This window comes from Elephas maximus, chromosome 13 (assembly GCF_024166365.1).
Source record: "Elephas maximus indicus isolate mEleMax1 chromosome 13, mEleMax1 primary haplotype, whole genome shotgun sequence".
NCBI lineage: Eukaryota > Metazoa > Chordata > Mammalia > Proboscidea > Elephantidae > Elephas > Elephas maximus.
In genome coordinates this window covers 38,305,645-38,321,590 of record NC_064831.1, presented here as the reverse complement: position 1 = coordinate 38,321,590, position 15,946 = coordinate 38,305,645, and the positions used below count along the sequence as shown (strand labels likewise).

The window sequence follows — 15,946 nt, the reverse complement described above, 5'->3', positions numbered from 1 at the left end:
TCAAACTGAACCAAACAATGCACCCAGCTTTTGGACCTTCTCACTTGCATACACCAATAAATTCACTTCGCATTCTTAAATTAGACTTTTTCTATTATACACAAAAGATTAATTTTCCTTTATGTTTACTTCAACAAAAGCCTATATTCAGTTACCTTACAGCATTATTTTAGGAAAACATTAAAATTATCTAATGTCTTTACCTGCAGATCGTTTTTTTCCATAATCTGATATGGATATAAAATAGTCTATTCATTTCACATCAGAAGATGGGACCAAATTGGACTTTACAAACTTCATTCCCGAAGCTCAATTTTCAATATTCAGAAATTATCTCATAGTCTGGTTCTACAAAAATGCTTGATAATCATGAAGTTTCAAAATATAAACATTTAAAGAACTAGGCAAACACTTGTAGAAAACAAAGGACACATCCCTAAATTCAACATTATTAACAGGAAAAATTGATGTAAAAAACTTAAATATCTATGGGGAGTTAACATGTAAATACACTTCAGAAGAATCTAAGGTTATATGCTAATGTCAAGAAAATTAATGAACTTGGAATTTCTACCAAAAGCCATTTGAGAAAAAAAGGCTTTTTTGTCTTTTAAATCAATGTAACCTATACAACTGTTAAGGGAATCAAATTAGAAAAAAAGAGATAAATGACACCTTTCAACCAGTTAACACTGGTCTCAGATAAACCAAAAGGCCCTTTTCCCAGGTTCTTTCCAGGCAACAGAAAGTAAGGCAAAGTAAACACTAATCCAAAACTCCTATAATTCCCTGGCACAATGCAATTCTGGTTAAATCCCTAACCACCTGCCAATTTCCATTCAATACCAAGAAGCTAAATGTAGCTGAGAGAAAATGCACAACCATGATGCTTGGTTTTGTTTTAAATGCATGACTATGGATCTCTAGTGGATCCTTAGTGCTACCTGGCAATCCTGTCACCCTCTTAAGGTAATTTCACTCTCCTTGTCTAAATGACAACTGCATACTTTCTCGTCTCTTCTCCAACATCCAATACCTCCTACTCCATCACCACTCTCAGCTGCTCATCTTGCTTCCTACTTCACTAAGAAAATAAAAGTCATCAGAAGAGAACTTCCAAGTAAACCCCCACCACTTTTACCCATCTGAAAAACCAGTTGCAGTCAAGTCGACTCCATCATGATGATCAATGTATGTCAGAGTAGAACTGTGCTCCATAGGGTTTTCATTGGCTCTTTTTTCGGAAGTAGATCACCAGGCCCTTCTTCCGAAGTGCCTATGGGTAGACTCAAACCTCCAACCTTTTGCTTAGCAGCTGAGCATGTTAACCATTTGCATTACCCAGGGACTTATCTACACGCATTTACATCTATACACTCTGCCTATCCTCCTGTGAGGGCACTCTAAAAAATCGAGGCACTTGGCATGACTAAAATGACAGACACAGGGGTCTGAGGCAGGCTCCATTTTGTCTTAAACTTTTGCTTCTGCTTTCAGAACATGTGCACCCCCATTAATTCTCTTCCCATGAATACGCAAGAATGTGGTTCTGCTTCATCAAGGTTATTGGAAAGAATGCTTGCACAGATGTTTTAGATAATTCTTGGGGGAAACTGTGTGAGTTGGCTCCAGGAAGTCCATATTAGAACACAGACCAGCTGACAACATTAAACTTTAACTTGTGATTGTCTTGTGACCTTTTCGCAACACCCAGACCCATCCTTGTAAAAATCCCCCTGTGACTGTGGTCACCTCTTCCCTTCCCCATTTTACTGTATACAAGGCCCACCTCTTTTCCAATGAATTTGGAACACATTGTGATCCTGTACTGCATTGTGTTGCCCTGCTTCAGCAGTTCTTGATTTCCCTCAATAAACTGTTTTTACTCTTAACAAAGTGTGAGATTTGTTTTCTGCGTCAGCATTTCTGGTGCCAAAAACTGGACACTGAAGGTGCATTATCTGCTGTGACCACCAAGGCACCGAGAATTTGGGCCACAGGTACTAGCTGAGACATTTGGGCTGTCTCCACAGTGGACTTTAGGGAATCGCTTTCAAAGTAAATAACCTCTTGGATCCAAACTCCACTTTCTTGCATTGAAGCTTTCTGAGTCTACTGTGGGACCTGTTTTCTCTAAAGTAAGTATATTGATTCAAATGCTTTTGTTTAAGTTTTTAAAAGTGGCCTTTTGATTCTGTTCTGCTGCCAGGATGCTTGTCTGGCTTTAAGTTGAACCAGGTTTTTGTGATTTGGTACTAGGAATCCTAGAGTCTCACAAGCCACAAAAAACTGTGAATGTGGACAGAACAATGAGAAGCTGCTAGGGTGCTCATCACCACCTGAAAAGACGGACTGGATGTGAAATGGGCCAGAAGCATTAGGCTGCTCACCAGCTGCAAGCAAAGTCTCATGCAATCTTAGGCACACGTTGGTTAAAGTAAAATATTGTCCAAACCCTATGGGAACTCCCTGATGGGGTTTTTGCCTGACTCCAGGAAAACCAAGGTTTCAATCTAATTTTTGGTTTCTGGCTAAGTTGTTTTTGTTTTCATCTTAACCTGTCTGCTGGAGTTATGAGAAATGCCGTATCAAGGGGCAACTCAGAATACATGAACAAGCAATTTAGTCATTCAAGGTGTGCGTTTTTGTCTGGCTGGAGTATTCTCACCAGAGACAGTCCGGAAAATCAGTGGCCACTTCGGGGTTCTTTTAAACCTTCTAAATTGGTTTTTCTATGCAGTCAATTAGAAACCAAGGGCTCCCAAATTAAGCCACCTCAATGGGATGCCCATTTTGATTGGTACTTGAAGCTTCTAAGAGACACTAGGACAGTAAAACTGACAACGCTTTATCTGAGCTTCCTTTCTTCCCTGAAAAACTTTTTATCTAAAATAACTAAACCAATTGAAAATTCTCTGCCTGAGATGTCCTTTAAAATAAAGCACTTGGAGGAACCTAACAAACCTCCACAGGTTACTTTCTCACCCTGATCTAAAGCAGAACTACACGTGAGCATAAAGAAATTTCCTAACGCTCACAAGGACCCTCAGAAATTCACAGAAGAATTTCAGATCTTAACTGAGACCTATGAGCCTAGACTATCTGACTTTTTTTGTTGTTAGGTGTCGTCAAGTCGGTTCCGACTCATAGCAACCCTATCTACAACAGAATGAAACACCACCCAGTCCTGCGCCATCCTTACAACCGTTGTTATGCTTGAGCCCACTGTTGCAGCCACTGTGTCAATCTATCTTATTGAGGGTCTTCCTCTTTTCCGCTGACCCTGTACTTTCCCAAGTATGATTTCCTTCTGCAGGGACTGATCCCTCCTGACAACATGTCCAAAGTATGTAAAATGCAGTCTCGCCATCCTTGCTTGTAGGGAGCATTCTGGTTGTACTTCTTCCAAGACAGATTAGTTCATTCTTCTGGCAGTCCATAGTATATCCAATATTCTTTGCCAATACCATAATTCAAAGGCATCAATTCTTCGGTCTTCCTTATTCATTGTCCAGCTTTCACATGCATATAATGTGATTGAAAATACTATTGCTTGAGTCAGGCACACCTTAGTCTTCAAGGTGACATCTTTGCTTATCAACACTTTAAAGAGGCCCTTTGCAGCAGATTTACCCAATGCAACGCGTCTTTTGATTTCTTGACTGCCGCTTCCATGGGTGTTGATTGTGGATCCAAGTAAAATGAAATCCTTGACAACTTCAATCTTTTCTCCATTTATCATGATGTTGCTTACTGGTCCAGTTGTGAAAATTTTTATTTTCTTTATGTTGAGGTGCAATCCATACTGAAGACTGTGGTCTCTGATCTTCATTAACAAGTGTTTCAAGTCCTCTTCACTTTCAGCAAGCAAGGTTGCGTCATCTGTGTAATGCAGGTTATTAATGAGTTTTCCTCCAATCTTAATGCCCTGTTCTTCCTCATACAGTCCAGCTTCTGACTTATATTAATTAATAAATATGTTATTTGGGCTCAGAAAAGCTCAATTATGGATAAAAGAGGCCCACTGGAGAGACCCAGAGGAATCTATAACTATAAAATCCTATGTCTCTGGCTCTGAATTATTAGATGAGGCAAGAGGCAAAGCTAAACAGGTTTTAGATGCTACACCAAGGCTGCTGCCTCAAAGAAAAGATTGGGCTGAAGTCCAAAGCCGTAAACAAGAAAAGGATGAAAATGTTTATAATTATAAGGACCATTTAGCTAAGGTTTTTGCTGAATATTCTGGGTTGACCCTTACTGAAGAAGGAGCTGAAATTGTCTTTAATTTGATATTCTTACATGGCATGCATCCAGAACTGTCTGAACTAGTCAAATGCCATAGATTAGATTGGGCAATTGTACCCATTACTCAGCTAACCAATATAGCCTTTAAGTTGGCCCAGACTTTAGAACACAAGAAACAGGATAACCAGAACAAGTTAATGGTAGTACAATTCCAGCAATTACAAACCCAGGTCAAACTTCAATCTAATCTAAAACAAACAAAACCTGGTCTTTGCCACTATTGTAAAAAACCTGGTCACTGGAGAAATTAATACTATAAAGAACACCTTTAATTTAATTTATAAATTAAATTAAAGGTGACAGCTTCCCAGCCAAGGACAGATGCCCCTCAATCTAATAAGGAATGAAGGGGCCCAGGGAAAAAACAGGGACCTTTCCCATGGTGGCAGTTAACCTGAAAGGAGAAACTATTATAAACATTAATGGAGATACTTGTCAATTTTTAGTTGACACTGGGTCCACTCTTTCTGTCACTAACCCCACTTCTTTGCAGAAGCTCCTGCCCAGGAGAACAAAAACCTCAAAAATGGTGGGGGTTACTCATCAAGAACAGACTTTAACTCACTCTGAACTTATCTCAATATCCTTTTTTCTTAGCCCTGATACCCCAGTTAACTTGTTAGCAAAAGATCACTTAACTAAATGGAATTGTCGTTTACAATTCAATAAAAAAGAGGAAATTTTATTAAGCCTGCCAGACACTCATAAGCAAATAAGTCCTGAATTAGATACCATTCAAGAGAATGAGGAAGTTATTTGCTATATGCATGCACTTGTTCTGCCTCTTCAAGACTCAGCCCTGCCTCATCCTATCCCACTAGAGGCCCTTTCCTTAGTTCCTGAAACTCTGAGGGCCACCAAATCAAATGATGTATGACAAGTCTTGTCTGCAGAACCAAATAATATCCAAGTAGCTTTATCCAAGCCTTTGCCAAAAATTCCCCAGCATCCTCTCAAACAAGAAGCCAAAGAAGGCTTACTCCAATACAAGATTTTCTTTCTAAAGGCCTCATTGTCCCCTGAACCAGCCCTTACAATACTTTTGTCCTCCCTGTTAAGCAACCAAATGATAGAGGCTGGGGATTTGTTCATGATTTGTGTGCAATCAACCACATTGTTATTCCTAGGTTCCTGGTAGTTCCTAATCCCCATTTATTACTTTCCAATGTTCCCTCAGATGCAATTCAGTTTACAGTTGTGGGTCTTTATAGTGCCTTCTTTAGCATTCTTGGGAATTCTGAAAGTCAGTATTTGTTTGCCTTCACCTGGGAAAACCAGCAATTTACATGGACTGTAATGTCCCAAAGGTTCACTGAATCTCCCACATATTTTTCTCAAATTTTACATGTAGAATTTGCAGCCTTTGAAACCTGCAAATAAATCTACATTGCCACAATATGTTGATGATTTGCTATTCTGCTCTGCCTCCTAGCAGGCTTGCCTTGAAGACAGTGTAGCTTTATTAAAACATTTAGTGGCCAGAGGACAGAGTTTCTAAAGAGATACTACAATTGGCCCAGCTTTCTGTCAACTGTGTAGGTCACTTAATTTCTGCAGAAGGCATTTCTATTGATCCTAAGTGGTAAGAAGCTATTTTTCCCTTCCCTATACCTGAAACCAAAAAAACAGCTGCAAGAGTTCCTAGGACTCTGTAGCTACTGCCGAGCCTGGATTCATAGCTTCTCTATAATGGCTCATCCTTTGTACAAATATTTGAAAGCCTCTAAACTGGACTCATTCCAAATAGCACCAGAAGATAAAGAAGCAATAACCAAATTAAAAGAGGCTTTAATGAACACACTCCCTTAAGTTCCTAACTACCATTTAGATTTGTCCTTGTTTTCATGAAATATCTGGAAACTCTCTAGGCCTTTTAACTCAAAAACATGGAGGACAACAGAGATTCATGGGCTACTATATCTTGCAACTTGATCCTGTGGGCAGAGGATATCCTCCTTGCCTCAGGGCTACGGCTGCTACAGCTAAGTTAGCAGAAAGCACAGCAGATATTGTGCTAGTGAACTCTTTAGATGTTTATGTGCCCCATGCTGTATCTGCCTTACTTAATTCTCTTTTAACTCGATATCTTTCTGTTAGCTGACTTACTTCTTATGAAGTCCATCTAGCTGCTTCCAATGTTAGTCTCAATTCTATAGCCTGCTTAAATCCAGCCACCCCTCGCCCCATTGCTGATGAAAATACCTGTCCTTCTCATGACTGTTTAGATTTAACTGAACAATTATTGACTCCTCAAAAGGAATTGAAGGAAACTCCTTTGACTAATCCTGATTTAGTTTTATTTGTGGATGGTTCCTATCTGAGACTTGACCCTACTTGCCCTTGCTAACAAGCTGGGTATGCTGTTACAACCTCTACTGAAATCTTTGAAAGTCAGACTCTTCCCTGAAGTCACGTCAGCCTAACAAGCTGAATTAATTGCTTTCACCAGAGCCTGGAGAATTGCTTCTGGAAAGCCTGTGATTATTTTTACAGATTCTCGGTATTGTTTTGGAGTTTTACATGATTTTGGTATGTTATGGAAACAGGATTTTTAATCTCTTCTGGGACCACCAAAAAAAATGAAGCCCTGGTGGCAGACCTTTTAGATTCCCTTTTACTCCCTTCTGAAGTCACTATAATAAAAACACCAACACATCAGCTGAAGGGAATATCTCAGACTGAAGAAATTAGAGGGAACAGTCTTGCTGATACTGCTGCAAAAAAGGCAGCTTTGCAAAACACCCTTGCTCCTATGATACATAAAGGAGTTTTTAACTCACCTAAATCTTGGTGGCCTAGTGGTTAAGAGCTATGGCTGCTAACCAAAAGGTCTGCAGTTCGAATCCACCAGGCACTCCTTGGAAACCAGATGGGACAGTTCTACTCTGTCCTATAAGGTCACTATGAGTCAGAATCGACTCGAGGGCAATGGGTTTGGTTTTTTGGTTTATAGCTGACCCAAAAAAATCCCAAGCCCATTGCCATAGAGTCAATTCCAACTCATAGCAACCTACACCCTTATAAATTAACTTTAGACAACTCCTTGGAACATGAAGAATTGTCTCCTACCACATAAGTTAAAATTTGGAAAAAGGAGGGCTCCCACCAGGACCCCAATATTTAATTATGGGTTAGACCAAATAAGAAACTAGTTTTACATAATTTTTTTTCATGTTCCTATAATATGGATCCTACATGGAAGCTCTCACCTAGGAAATGACAGCTGATCTAGGTCATGAAAAACTGTTGGTGAGGGAAGTTCTTTGAGGATGCTCTATATGTAACTACTTATTGCCCTATCTGTCCCATTATAATCCCGAAAAACCTTTTAAAGTCCAACCTGGAGAATATCCCCTTGCCTTTAGGAGTCATGTGCAAATGGCAGTTAGATTTTATTAAGTTCCACCCTCAAATGGCTATAAATAGGTGTTAGTAATGCTTTGTAGATTTTCACAGTGGGTGGAAGCTTTTCCTTGCCACCAAGCCACTACAACTTTTATGGCTAAGAAACTTCTTGAAAATATCATTCCTACTTGGAGAACACCAAAACCTCTTTTTAGTGACAGGAAAACTCACTTTGCTAGCAAAATCATTCAAGAATTATGTTGAGTTTTCCCCCATTTAGTGCAGATTGCATTACCTCTATAACCCTCGATCGTCTGGTTTAGTAGAAAGAACCAATGGAACAATCAAAGCCCAACTTGCAAAACTTTGTGAAACTTTAACTTTACCTCCCACCAATGTTCTCCTTTTAATCCTTTTGAATCTGAGATCCATACCATTCAGACCACATAAATTTACTCCTCATAAAATAATTACTGGAAGACCTAAAAAATCCAAACCAAACCTTTTGCCAATCGAGTCAATTCTGACTCATAACGACCCTAGACTAGAAGTGCCCCATAGGGTTTCCAAGGTGCAGGTGGTGGATTCAAACTGCTGACCTTCTGGTTAGCTGCCATAGCTCTTAATCACTGTGCCACCAGGGTTCCATACCTATGTTCCTCCCTTATGTCATTTACCCTGACCCTAACATTGTGCAGGCTGATTTACTGAAATATTGCCAACACTTAATGTAATACTCTAAGAAATTTCTTTCACAGTTTAAAGAAGCCTTTGATGACCAAAAAACAGATACCCCAGATCTACCTAACACTGCCCCTAGAGAATATGTGTATTGGAAGAGACATCAACTAAAGGACTCATTAGAAAAAAAACATTAGAACCCCATTGAAAAGTACCCTCTTTAGTCCTTCTCACCTGGATGACAGCACATAGTGAGGTTAAATGACTTCTTCTGACCAATTTAATATGAACAGAATGCAACGTATTACTACCAGCCTGGGCAGTGAAAAGCCCATTTGTGATTCTCTGATCTCTCTCTTTACCTGCCTTTGCAACTGAAAATGTTCTGTGTTCCATCTAGATGGTACAGCTACATGTCATCATACTATCAGAGCAGAGGTGTACATGAGGGACGTGTACAGCCTCCATCAACCAGGCTTCTGTAATGATGGCAACAGATCTTCCCCCTGATCCACAATGGGCACATACCATGAGCAAGAAATAAACCTGTATGTTTAGTTATTGTTGTGGACTGAATTGTGTGCCCCCAAAATACGTGTTGGAATCCTAACCCATATACCTGTGGATGTAAGCCTATTTGAAAATAGTCTTCTTTGTTATGTTAATGCAGCCATATCAGTATAGGGTGTGTCCTAAATCCAATCACTTCTGAGTTATAAAAAGAACGGACTAGACACAAAAAGATGGACAAGGAAAGTACAGAAGCAGAGATAACGGTCCTTCCCCAGAGCAAGCGGAGAGCCCTCTCCTATGGCTGGTACCATGAATTCAGACTTCTAACCTCCTAAACTGTGAGAATATAAATATCTGTTCTTTAAAGCCACCCACTTGTGGTATTTCTGTTACAGCAGCACTAGCTAACTGAGACAGTCATTGAGATTTTGAAGTTCTTAATTCTGGCTCATGGTGACCCTGTGAGTAGAACTGCTTCATAGGGGTTTTAAGGCTATGACCTTTTGGAAGCAGATTTCCAGGCCTGTCTTCTGAGGTGACGCTGGGTGGAATTGAGCCACCAACCTTTCAGCTAGTAGTTGTGCTCTTAACCGTTTGCACCACCCAAGGAATCCCTACTCCCCAAACCTCCCTCTTTCTCTCATACCCCATATCCAATTCATTAGCATATCCTGCTATCTTAGTTATCCAGTGCTGCTATAACAGAAATATCACAAGTGGAAAGCTTTAACAAACAGAAATTTATTCTTTCACAGTCTAAGAGGCTAAAAGTCTGAATTCAGAGCACCAGTTCCCAAGAAGACTTGCTCTCTGTTGGCTCTGGGGAAAAGTCCTTGTCGTCAGTCTTCCCCTCATCTAGGACCTTCTCAGCACAGAGATCCAAAGGACGCACTCCTCTCCCAGGGCGTCTGTCTTAGTGGTATGAGGTCCCTCTCTCTCTGCTGCTTCTCTCTCCTTCTATCTCTTGCAAGATAAAAAGTGATACAGGTCACACCCCAGCGAAACTCACCTTACATTGGATCAGGGCTGTGACCTCATTACTCAGGTGTTGCATCTGCCCTAATCCTCTTTAACATAATCTTGCCTCATTAACCATAGGCAGAGATTAGGATTTACAACACACAGAATAGTCACATCGGATCTGAAAATAGTGGACAACCACACAGTACTAGGAATCACGGCCTAGCCAAGTTAACACATATTTGTGGGGTGGGGGGAGGGGACACAATTCAATCTAAGACACCTGTACCTTCAACATACATCTAAAATCCAGTCATCTTTCATTGCTTCTACTACCATCTTGCTCTTCAAATGACATTGAAGAAAATGAAAAGATAAGACACAGACTAAGAGGAAATATTTAAAGCACGTGTCTGAAGGACTTGTATTCAGAATATATAAAATGCTCGTAGATCAACAATAAGAAAACAAACCACTCAATTAAAAAAATTTTTTGAACAGATATTTCACCATAGAAGGCATATGGATGGTAACTAAATACATGAAAATATGCTCAATATCATTAATCACTAGAAAGGCAAATTAAAACCACAATGAGGTACCACCACATACATATTAGAAATTAAAAAGACTAACAATACTACATATTGAGAAGAATATAGAAGAACTGGAAAAATAGTTTGACAATTTCTTAAAAAGTTAAGTTAAACATACACCTATGGTAAAAAGAAGAGTGCTTGTATTTAGGGGTAGCAATTGTCTGTATTAGAAGCCATTTAAAGGTGATTTATGTACATCACCAGGTGATTCTTCCTTGGTTGAAAGGTCCTAAAACATATGCTTACCATATGATTCAGCCACTCCACTCTTAGGTATTCCCAAGAGAAATGAAAGGATAACCATACAAATATTTATATACAAATCTTCATAGCTCCTTTATTTGATATCACCCAAAACTGGAAACTGCCCACTTGAATGGTATCTTAGTCATCTAGTGCTGCTATAATAGAAATACCACAAGTAGATGGCTTTAATAAAGAAAAATTTATTCTCTCACAGTCGAGTAGGCTACAAGACCAAATTCAGGGTGTCAGCTCCAGGGGAAGGCTTTCTCTCTCTGTCGGCTCTAGAGGGAAGTCCTTGTCATCTATCTTCCCCTAGTCGAGGAACTTCTCAGAACAGGGACCCTGGGTCCAAAAGATGTACTATTCTCCTGGCTCTTGGTTTCTTGGTAGTACGAGGTTTCTGTGTCTCTCTGCTCACTCTCTCTTTTATATCTCAAAAGAGACTGGCTTAAAACACAATCTAATCTTATAGATTAAGTCCTGCTTCATTAACATAACTGCCACTAATCCCACCTCATTAACATCATAGAGATACAGACAGTATTTATAACACATAGGAAAATCACACCAGATGACAAAATGGTGGACAATCACACAATATTGGGAATCATGGCCCAGCCAAATTCATACACATATTTTTGGGGGACACAATTCAACCCATGATAAATGAATAATAAATTGTGGTATATCCATACAATAAATTACTACTCAGCAATTAAAAGGAATCAACTATTGACACACACAATATAGATGAATCTCAAATAAGTATGCTGATTAAAAAAAGCCAGAAAAAAAAAAAAAGACTATATATGTATGGTTCCATTTATAAAACTCTAGAAAATGCAAACAAATCTATGGTGATGGAGCAGATCAGTGGTTACCTGGGAAGGATGGGTCCTGGGAAGGATAGGGGAGAGGGATTACGAAGAGGCATAAGAAAACTTTGGAGAATGATGGATATGTTAGATGGATATAGTCACTACCTTGATTGTGATGATTATGATCATGGGTGTTATAGGTTAAACTGTACCCTCCTAAAATGTGTTCGAATTCTACCCCCTACACCTGTGAATGTAATCCTGTTCAGAAATAGGGTCTTTTTGTTATGTTAATTAGATCATAACAGAGTTGGATGGGTTCTATATCTAATCACCTCTGAGTTATATAAAAAGAACAGATTAGACACAGAGGCTCTCAAACACTGGGAGATGCCATGTGAAGATCACAAAGGAACCAAGGAACACCTGGGGCTACCAACAAGGAAGGAATCGACACACCTGAGACCCTGATTTGGACATTTAGCCTCCAGATCTATAAGAAAATAACTTTCTGTTCTTTAAAGCCATCCACTTTGCAACATTTCTGTTACAGCAGCACTAGGAGGTACATAAACAGCGTATAAAAATACGCCAAAATATACCAAATGGCATACTTTCAATAATTGTGGGTCAATTATACTTCAATAAAGCTGTCTTAAAAAAAGAAAGCTGTCTTAAAAAAAGAATATAGTAAGTACTCAATATATACTTTAAGAATGATAAAGTGGACGAAAATGAAAGTAGACGCTAAGAACGACACATCGCTAAAAATGAATTTAACTAGGAACCCCTTATGTCTTCCCTCATTCAACAGTATTATTTTCTGAATCAGAAAATAGAGGTGGAAAGGAGAAATAAGCTATCATAAAGAAAAAGCCCCTCATCAGTACAAGTTGTAGGGCCTTTCAACCAAAGGAGAACCGCTTATAAGTAGATTCTGAAATGGATGATTGCTAAACCAATATACAAGCACTCTTCATTTACCATAGTCCTCTACCAGCTGAATAATTTCTCTGAGCTCATCTTAGAAACCTGGTCTAATTTCTCACTTTTTGTATGATCCTCATTGGCTATTAAACTTATATTGACCTTTTCTCCATCAATTTAGATTGTTACAAATTTTTTAAGAACTAAAGAGTAGCCAGAGCTGGTGCCTGCAGTCCATGAATCTTGGATGAAAATTCCCTTTCCTTGGATTCTTCCGCCCACTTCTTCCCAGTTTCCCACTGAGGTAAAAAAATCACCATCTCTACTTCATTCATCTCCTTTGGGCTTTTCTTTGAGATTCTAAATTCCATTCACCGTCGTCAATTTCATCACCATTCTACCATGTGAACACACCTGCTTCTTTCATAACTCCTATGGTTATGAGTTTTCTCGACATGACTCTTCTGTATTCAGAACAGGCATTGAAGCAAAGCACACACCTATATTTAAATAAAGTTAACCCCATAACTCACCTCATTTCCACCAACTGCCTTCGTTAAAATCACTGCAGAAGACACAGGGGGAGGCATGCAACCTACTGTCTGCAAACTGGAAAATAAAAGAAAATGCAATTATAAATGGTTTTCACTACATTCATTCTAAAATAGCAGAGCTGAGCAAATGAAAGCAGAAGAGTGTTTATTGACGTGTATGCCTTGCTAATTTAGATAATTCTATGTGAGGCAATGTTGCTTAGAAGATGGTGCATGTGCATGAGTTCAGAGCTCTTGTTCTGTTCCACAGGCTTGGATGGTTTTATTTTTGAAGTTACTGAAGCTCTTACTATACAATTCAAAAACAGTCAAGTTATAACAAAAAATGGTTATTCATTTGGTGGTGTTTTTAGTTGCTGTTGAGTCAAATCCAATTCATGACTACCTTATGTATAACAGAATGAAATGCTGCCTAGTCCTGTGCCATCTTCATGATCTCTGATATGTTTGATCCTTTTGTTGTGGCTATGAATAATTTTTAAGAGGTTCTGAAGTTGTATTTTTACTAAAAGAATTCCTACAAAAAAATGATTTTTGCTTTACCTGAAAATATCTTAATATTTGAGAAATGTATATAATTTTAGGATATTTTCAGGTAAGGTAAAAATCTTCGTACATTTTTTGTAGGAATTCTTTTAGTAAAAATACAACTACAAAACCACTTAAATATTCAAAAATATTTAATAAAACACAAGCTTACATGTGCATATTCCTTCCTATTAAACCAAAACCAAACCCGTTGCCATCGAGTCAATTTCGACTCATAGAGACCGCTACAGGGCAGAGTAGAGCTGCCCCATAGGATTTCCAAGGAGTGCCTGGTGGATTTGAACTGCTAACCTTTTGGTGAGGGGCCGTAGCTCTTAACCACTACGCCACTAGGGTTTTCTCCTATTAAACAGCTGTTCTCAAACTTTCATCTCATAAGAGAAGTTTATGTGTTGGAAAATCAAGCAAATAGGCATGACACAATCATGCTTCTTGGATTCAGACTCTAGTAAGTATTCCCCATTTAGTTTTTATAAAATTATGTGCATACTCCCCAGGTCATGACAACACGTCTATTCTCTTAGTTTAGGATAGAGAGTGAACTGCATAATCAGTAAATGAAACTATGAGTTGTAAAGTTAAATACAAAAGATGAAAAACATTACTTAACATTTATACAGAATATACATTCTGGGAACACTGAGTAGTCAGCCTGACTGAAGTGCGAAGTGCATACAGGGGAGAAGTGGACACAGAGCTTCTGACTGAAACATATTTTGAGTGGGTAGGATTACACAAGATATTTATTCACTTTCATAAAAATGTATTATCTGAACTTTCTGCAATGAATTTATATTGCCTCTAAAATAAGAAAAAAAAACAATAAAATTTATCACTTCATTTTAACTGAAAATATATATGAAAACACATTTTATGGACTTTTCAACTCAATTCAATTCAATGATATTTGTTGACTACCTACTATAAGACTGCTCTGTGCTGACCCTAGTTATAATAATTAATTATAGATATTAAATTTATCACTAAAGTAGTTCTCATTCCATTCAGTTAATCTGGACACATCATCAAAAAAAATACTAATATCCCCTAAGTCTTGCAGCCTAAACTAATATTTAATATTGTTCCAATTTTATATTTATAATTAGTTTCCAATTTTATATTTATAATTAATTTAATACGATCCTCTTTTAAGGTCTATTTTCCCAAATGGTGCGAAAATAGCCTGTCCTATTATGAATTATCAATCTCTCAGCCTTTACTGTAATCATCACCATCATCATCACTAATACTTTCCGAGCATTTATCATCTGTAGTAGACACAATTCTAGACACTTTACCTGCACTAACTCAATTATTCCTCACAAGTATTTAGCCTGGTGGCATAGTGGTTAATTGCTACGGCTGCTAACCAAAGGGTCGGCAGTTCAAATCTGCCAGGCGCTCCTTGGAAACTCTGTGGGGCAGTTCTACTCTGTGCTGTAGGGTCGCTATGAGTTGGAATCGGCTCGACGGCACTGGGTTTGGTTTTGGGTTACTATTATTCTCATTTTATTGAAGAGAAAACTGAAGTTAAAACAGAAGTTAAGTAAATTGCCCAAGCTCATAAAGCCAACTATCTAAGGCCAAAGTTTTATTCTACCACCCAGGGTCAAAAGACTTTTCAGGCCTACTCCAGTCTCTCTCCTTTCTATCTTCCTCACCAACACTAAAGAAAGGCCTTTCCAGCTTTTTCAGTCTTTCACTTTCTTCTGGTCCTTTCCCCTCTATTTACAAAGAAACAGAATTCTCCCTATCTTTAAAAAAAAATCCTAAACTATACATTGAATACATGTGCCTTCTGTGAACAGGATATTATTCCGTGAGGGTATAAAAAAAAGTTTAAGGATGCAGGAGATTCAACACACAAATACAGATAAAAGCAAAATCAGTATCGCTGCCTCCTCAAGACACAATCCTACTTTTTGCACTGTTGCTCACTGTTGATCTTCATTAAACAGCAGAGGACACACAGTGTCTAACTCCATGATCCCACAACTCATTCTCGTTTTACTCCCCTGGAATCTGAACTCTGCCCCTTCTACTAGTAAAAGCAGTAACCTTAAAAGTAACCAGTGGTCTCCTAATTACCAAATCCAATATCCTTTCCCCCATCCTCATCCTCCTTACATTCTTCCTTCTCAAGGCACTCTATTCTGTTAGTTACCATGGCACTTCATCATTCTAATTTTATCTCCTATCTTAAACCAGCCCAATCTGGTTTTTTGCTAGCTCTTCTGCCTTATTCTTAATCTTATATTTCCAAATCTATAGGAATATTTTCAAATTTACATATCTAGCCCTAAACACCGTTTCCAAATTTGTGGCTGCCTATGACTGCCACCTCAAACTAAACATGCCTAATATTGAGTTTATATATTTTACAAGAAATCAATTTTTGACGGCCACCTCAGACTAAACATGCCTAATATTGAGTTTATATATTTTATAA

At 38.5% G+C, this 15,946-nt stretch overlaps 1 protein-coding gene across 3 annotated transcripts in view; it reads right to left on the bottom strand.

Moving 5' to 3' along the window:
• Window positions 1-15,946, bottom strand: part of SLC10A7 (solute carrier family 10 member 7) — a 355,475-nt gene that overhangs the window by 321,835 nt on the left and 17,694 nt on the right. For all 3 annotated transcript variants that reach the window (XM_049905447.1, XM_049905445.1, XM_049905446.1), the window contains exon 4: window positions 12,928-13,003. In XM_049905447.1, coding sequence (XP_049761404.1) covers window positions 12,928-13,003 — 76 coding nt within the window. The remainder of the gene's footprint in view (window positions 1-12,927; window positions 13,004-15,946) is intronic.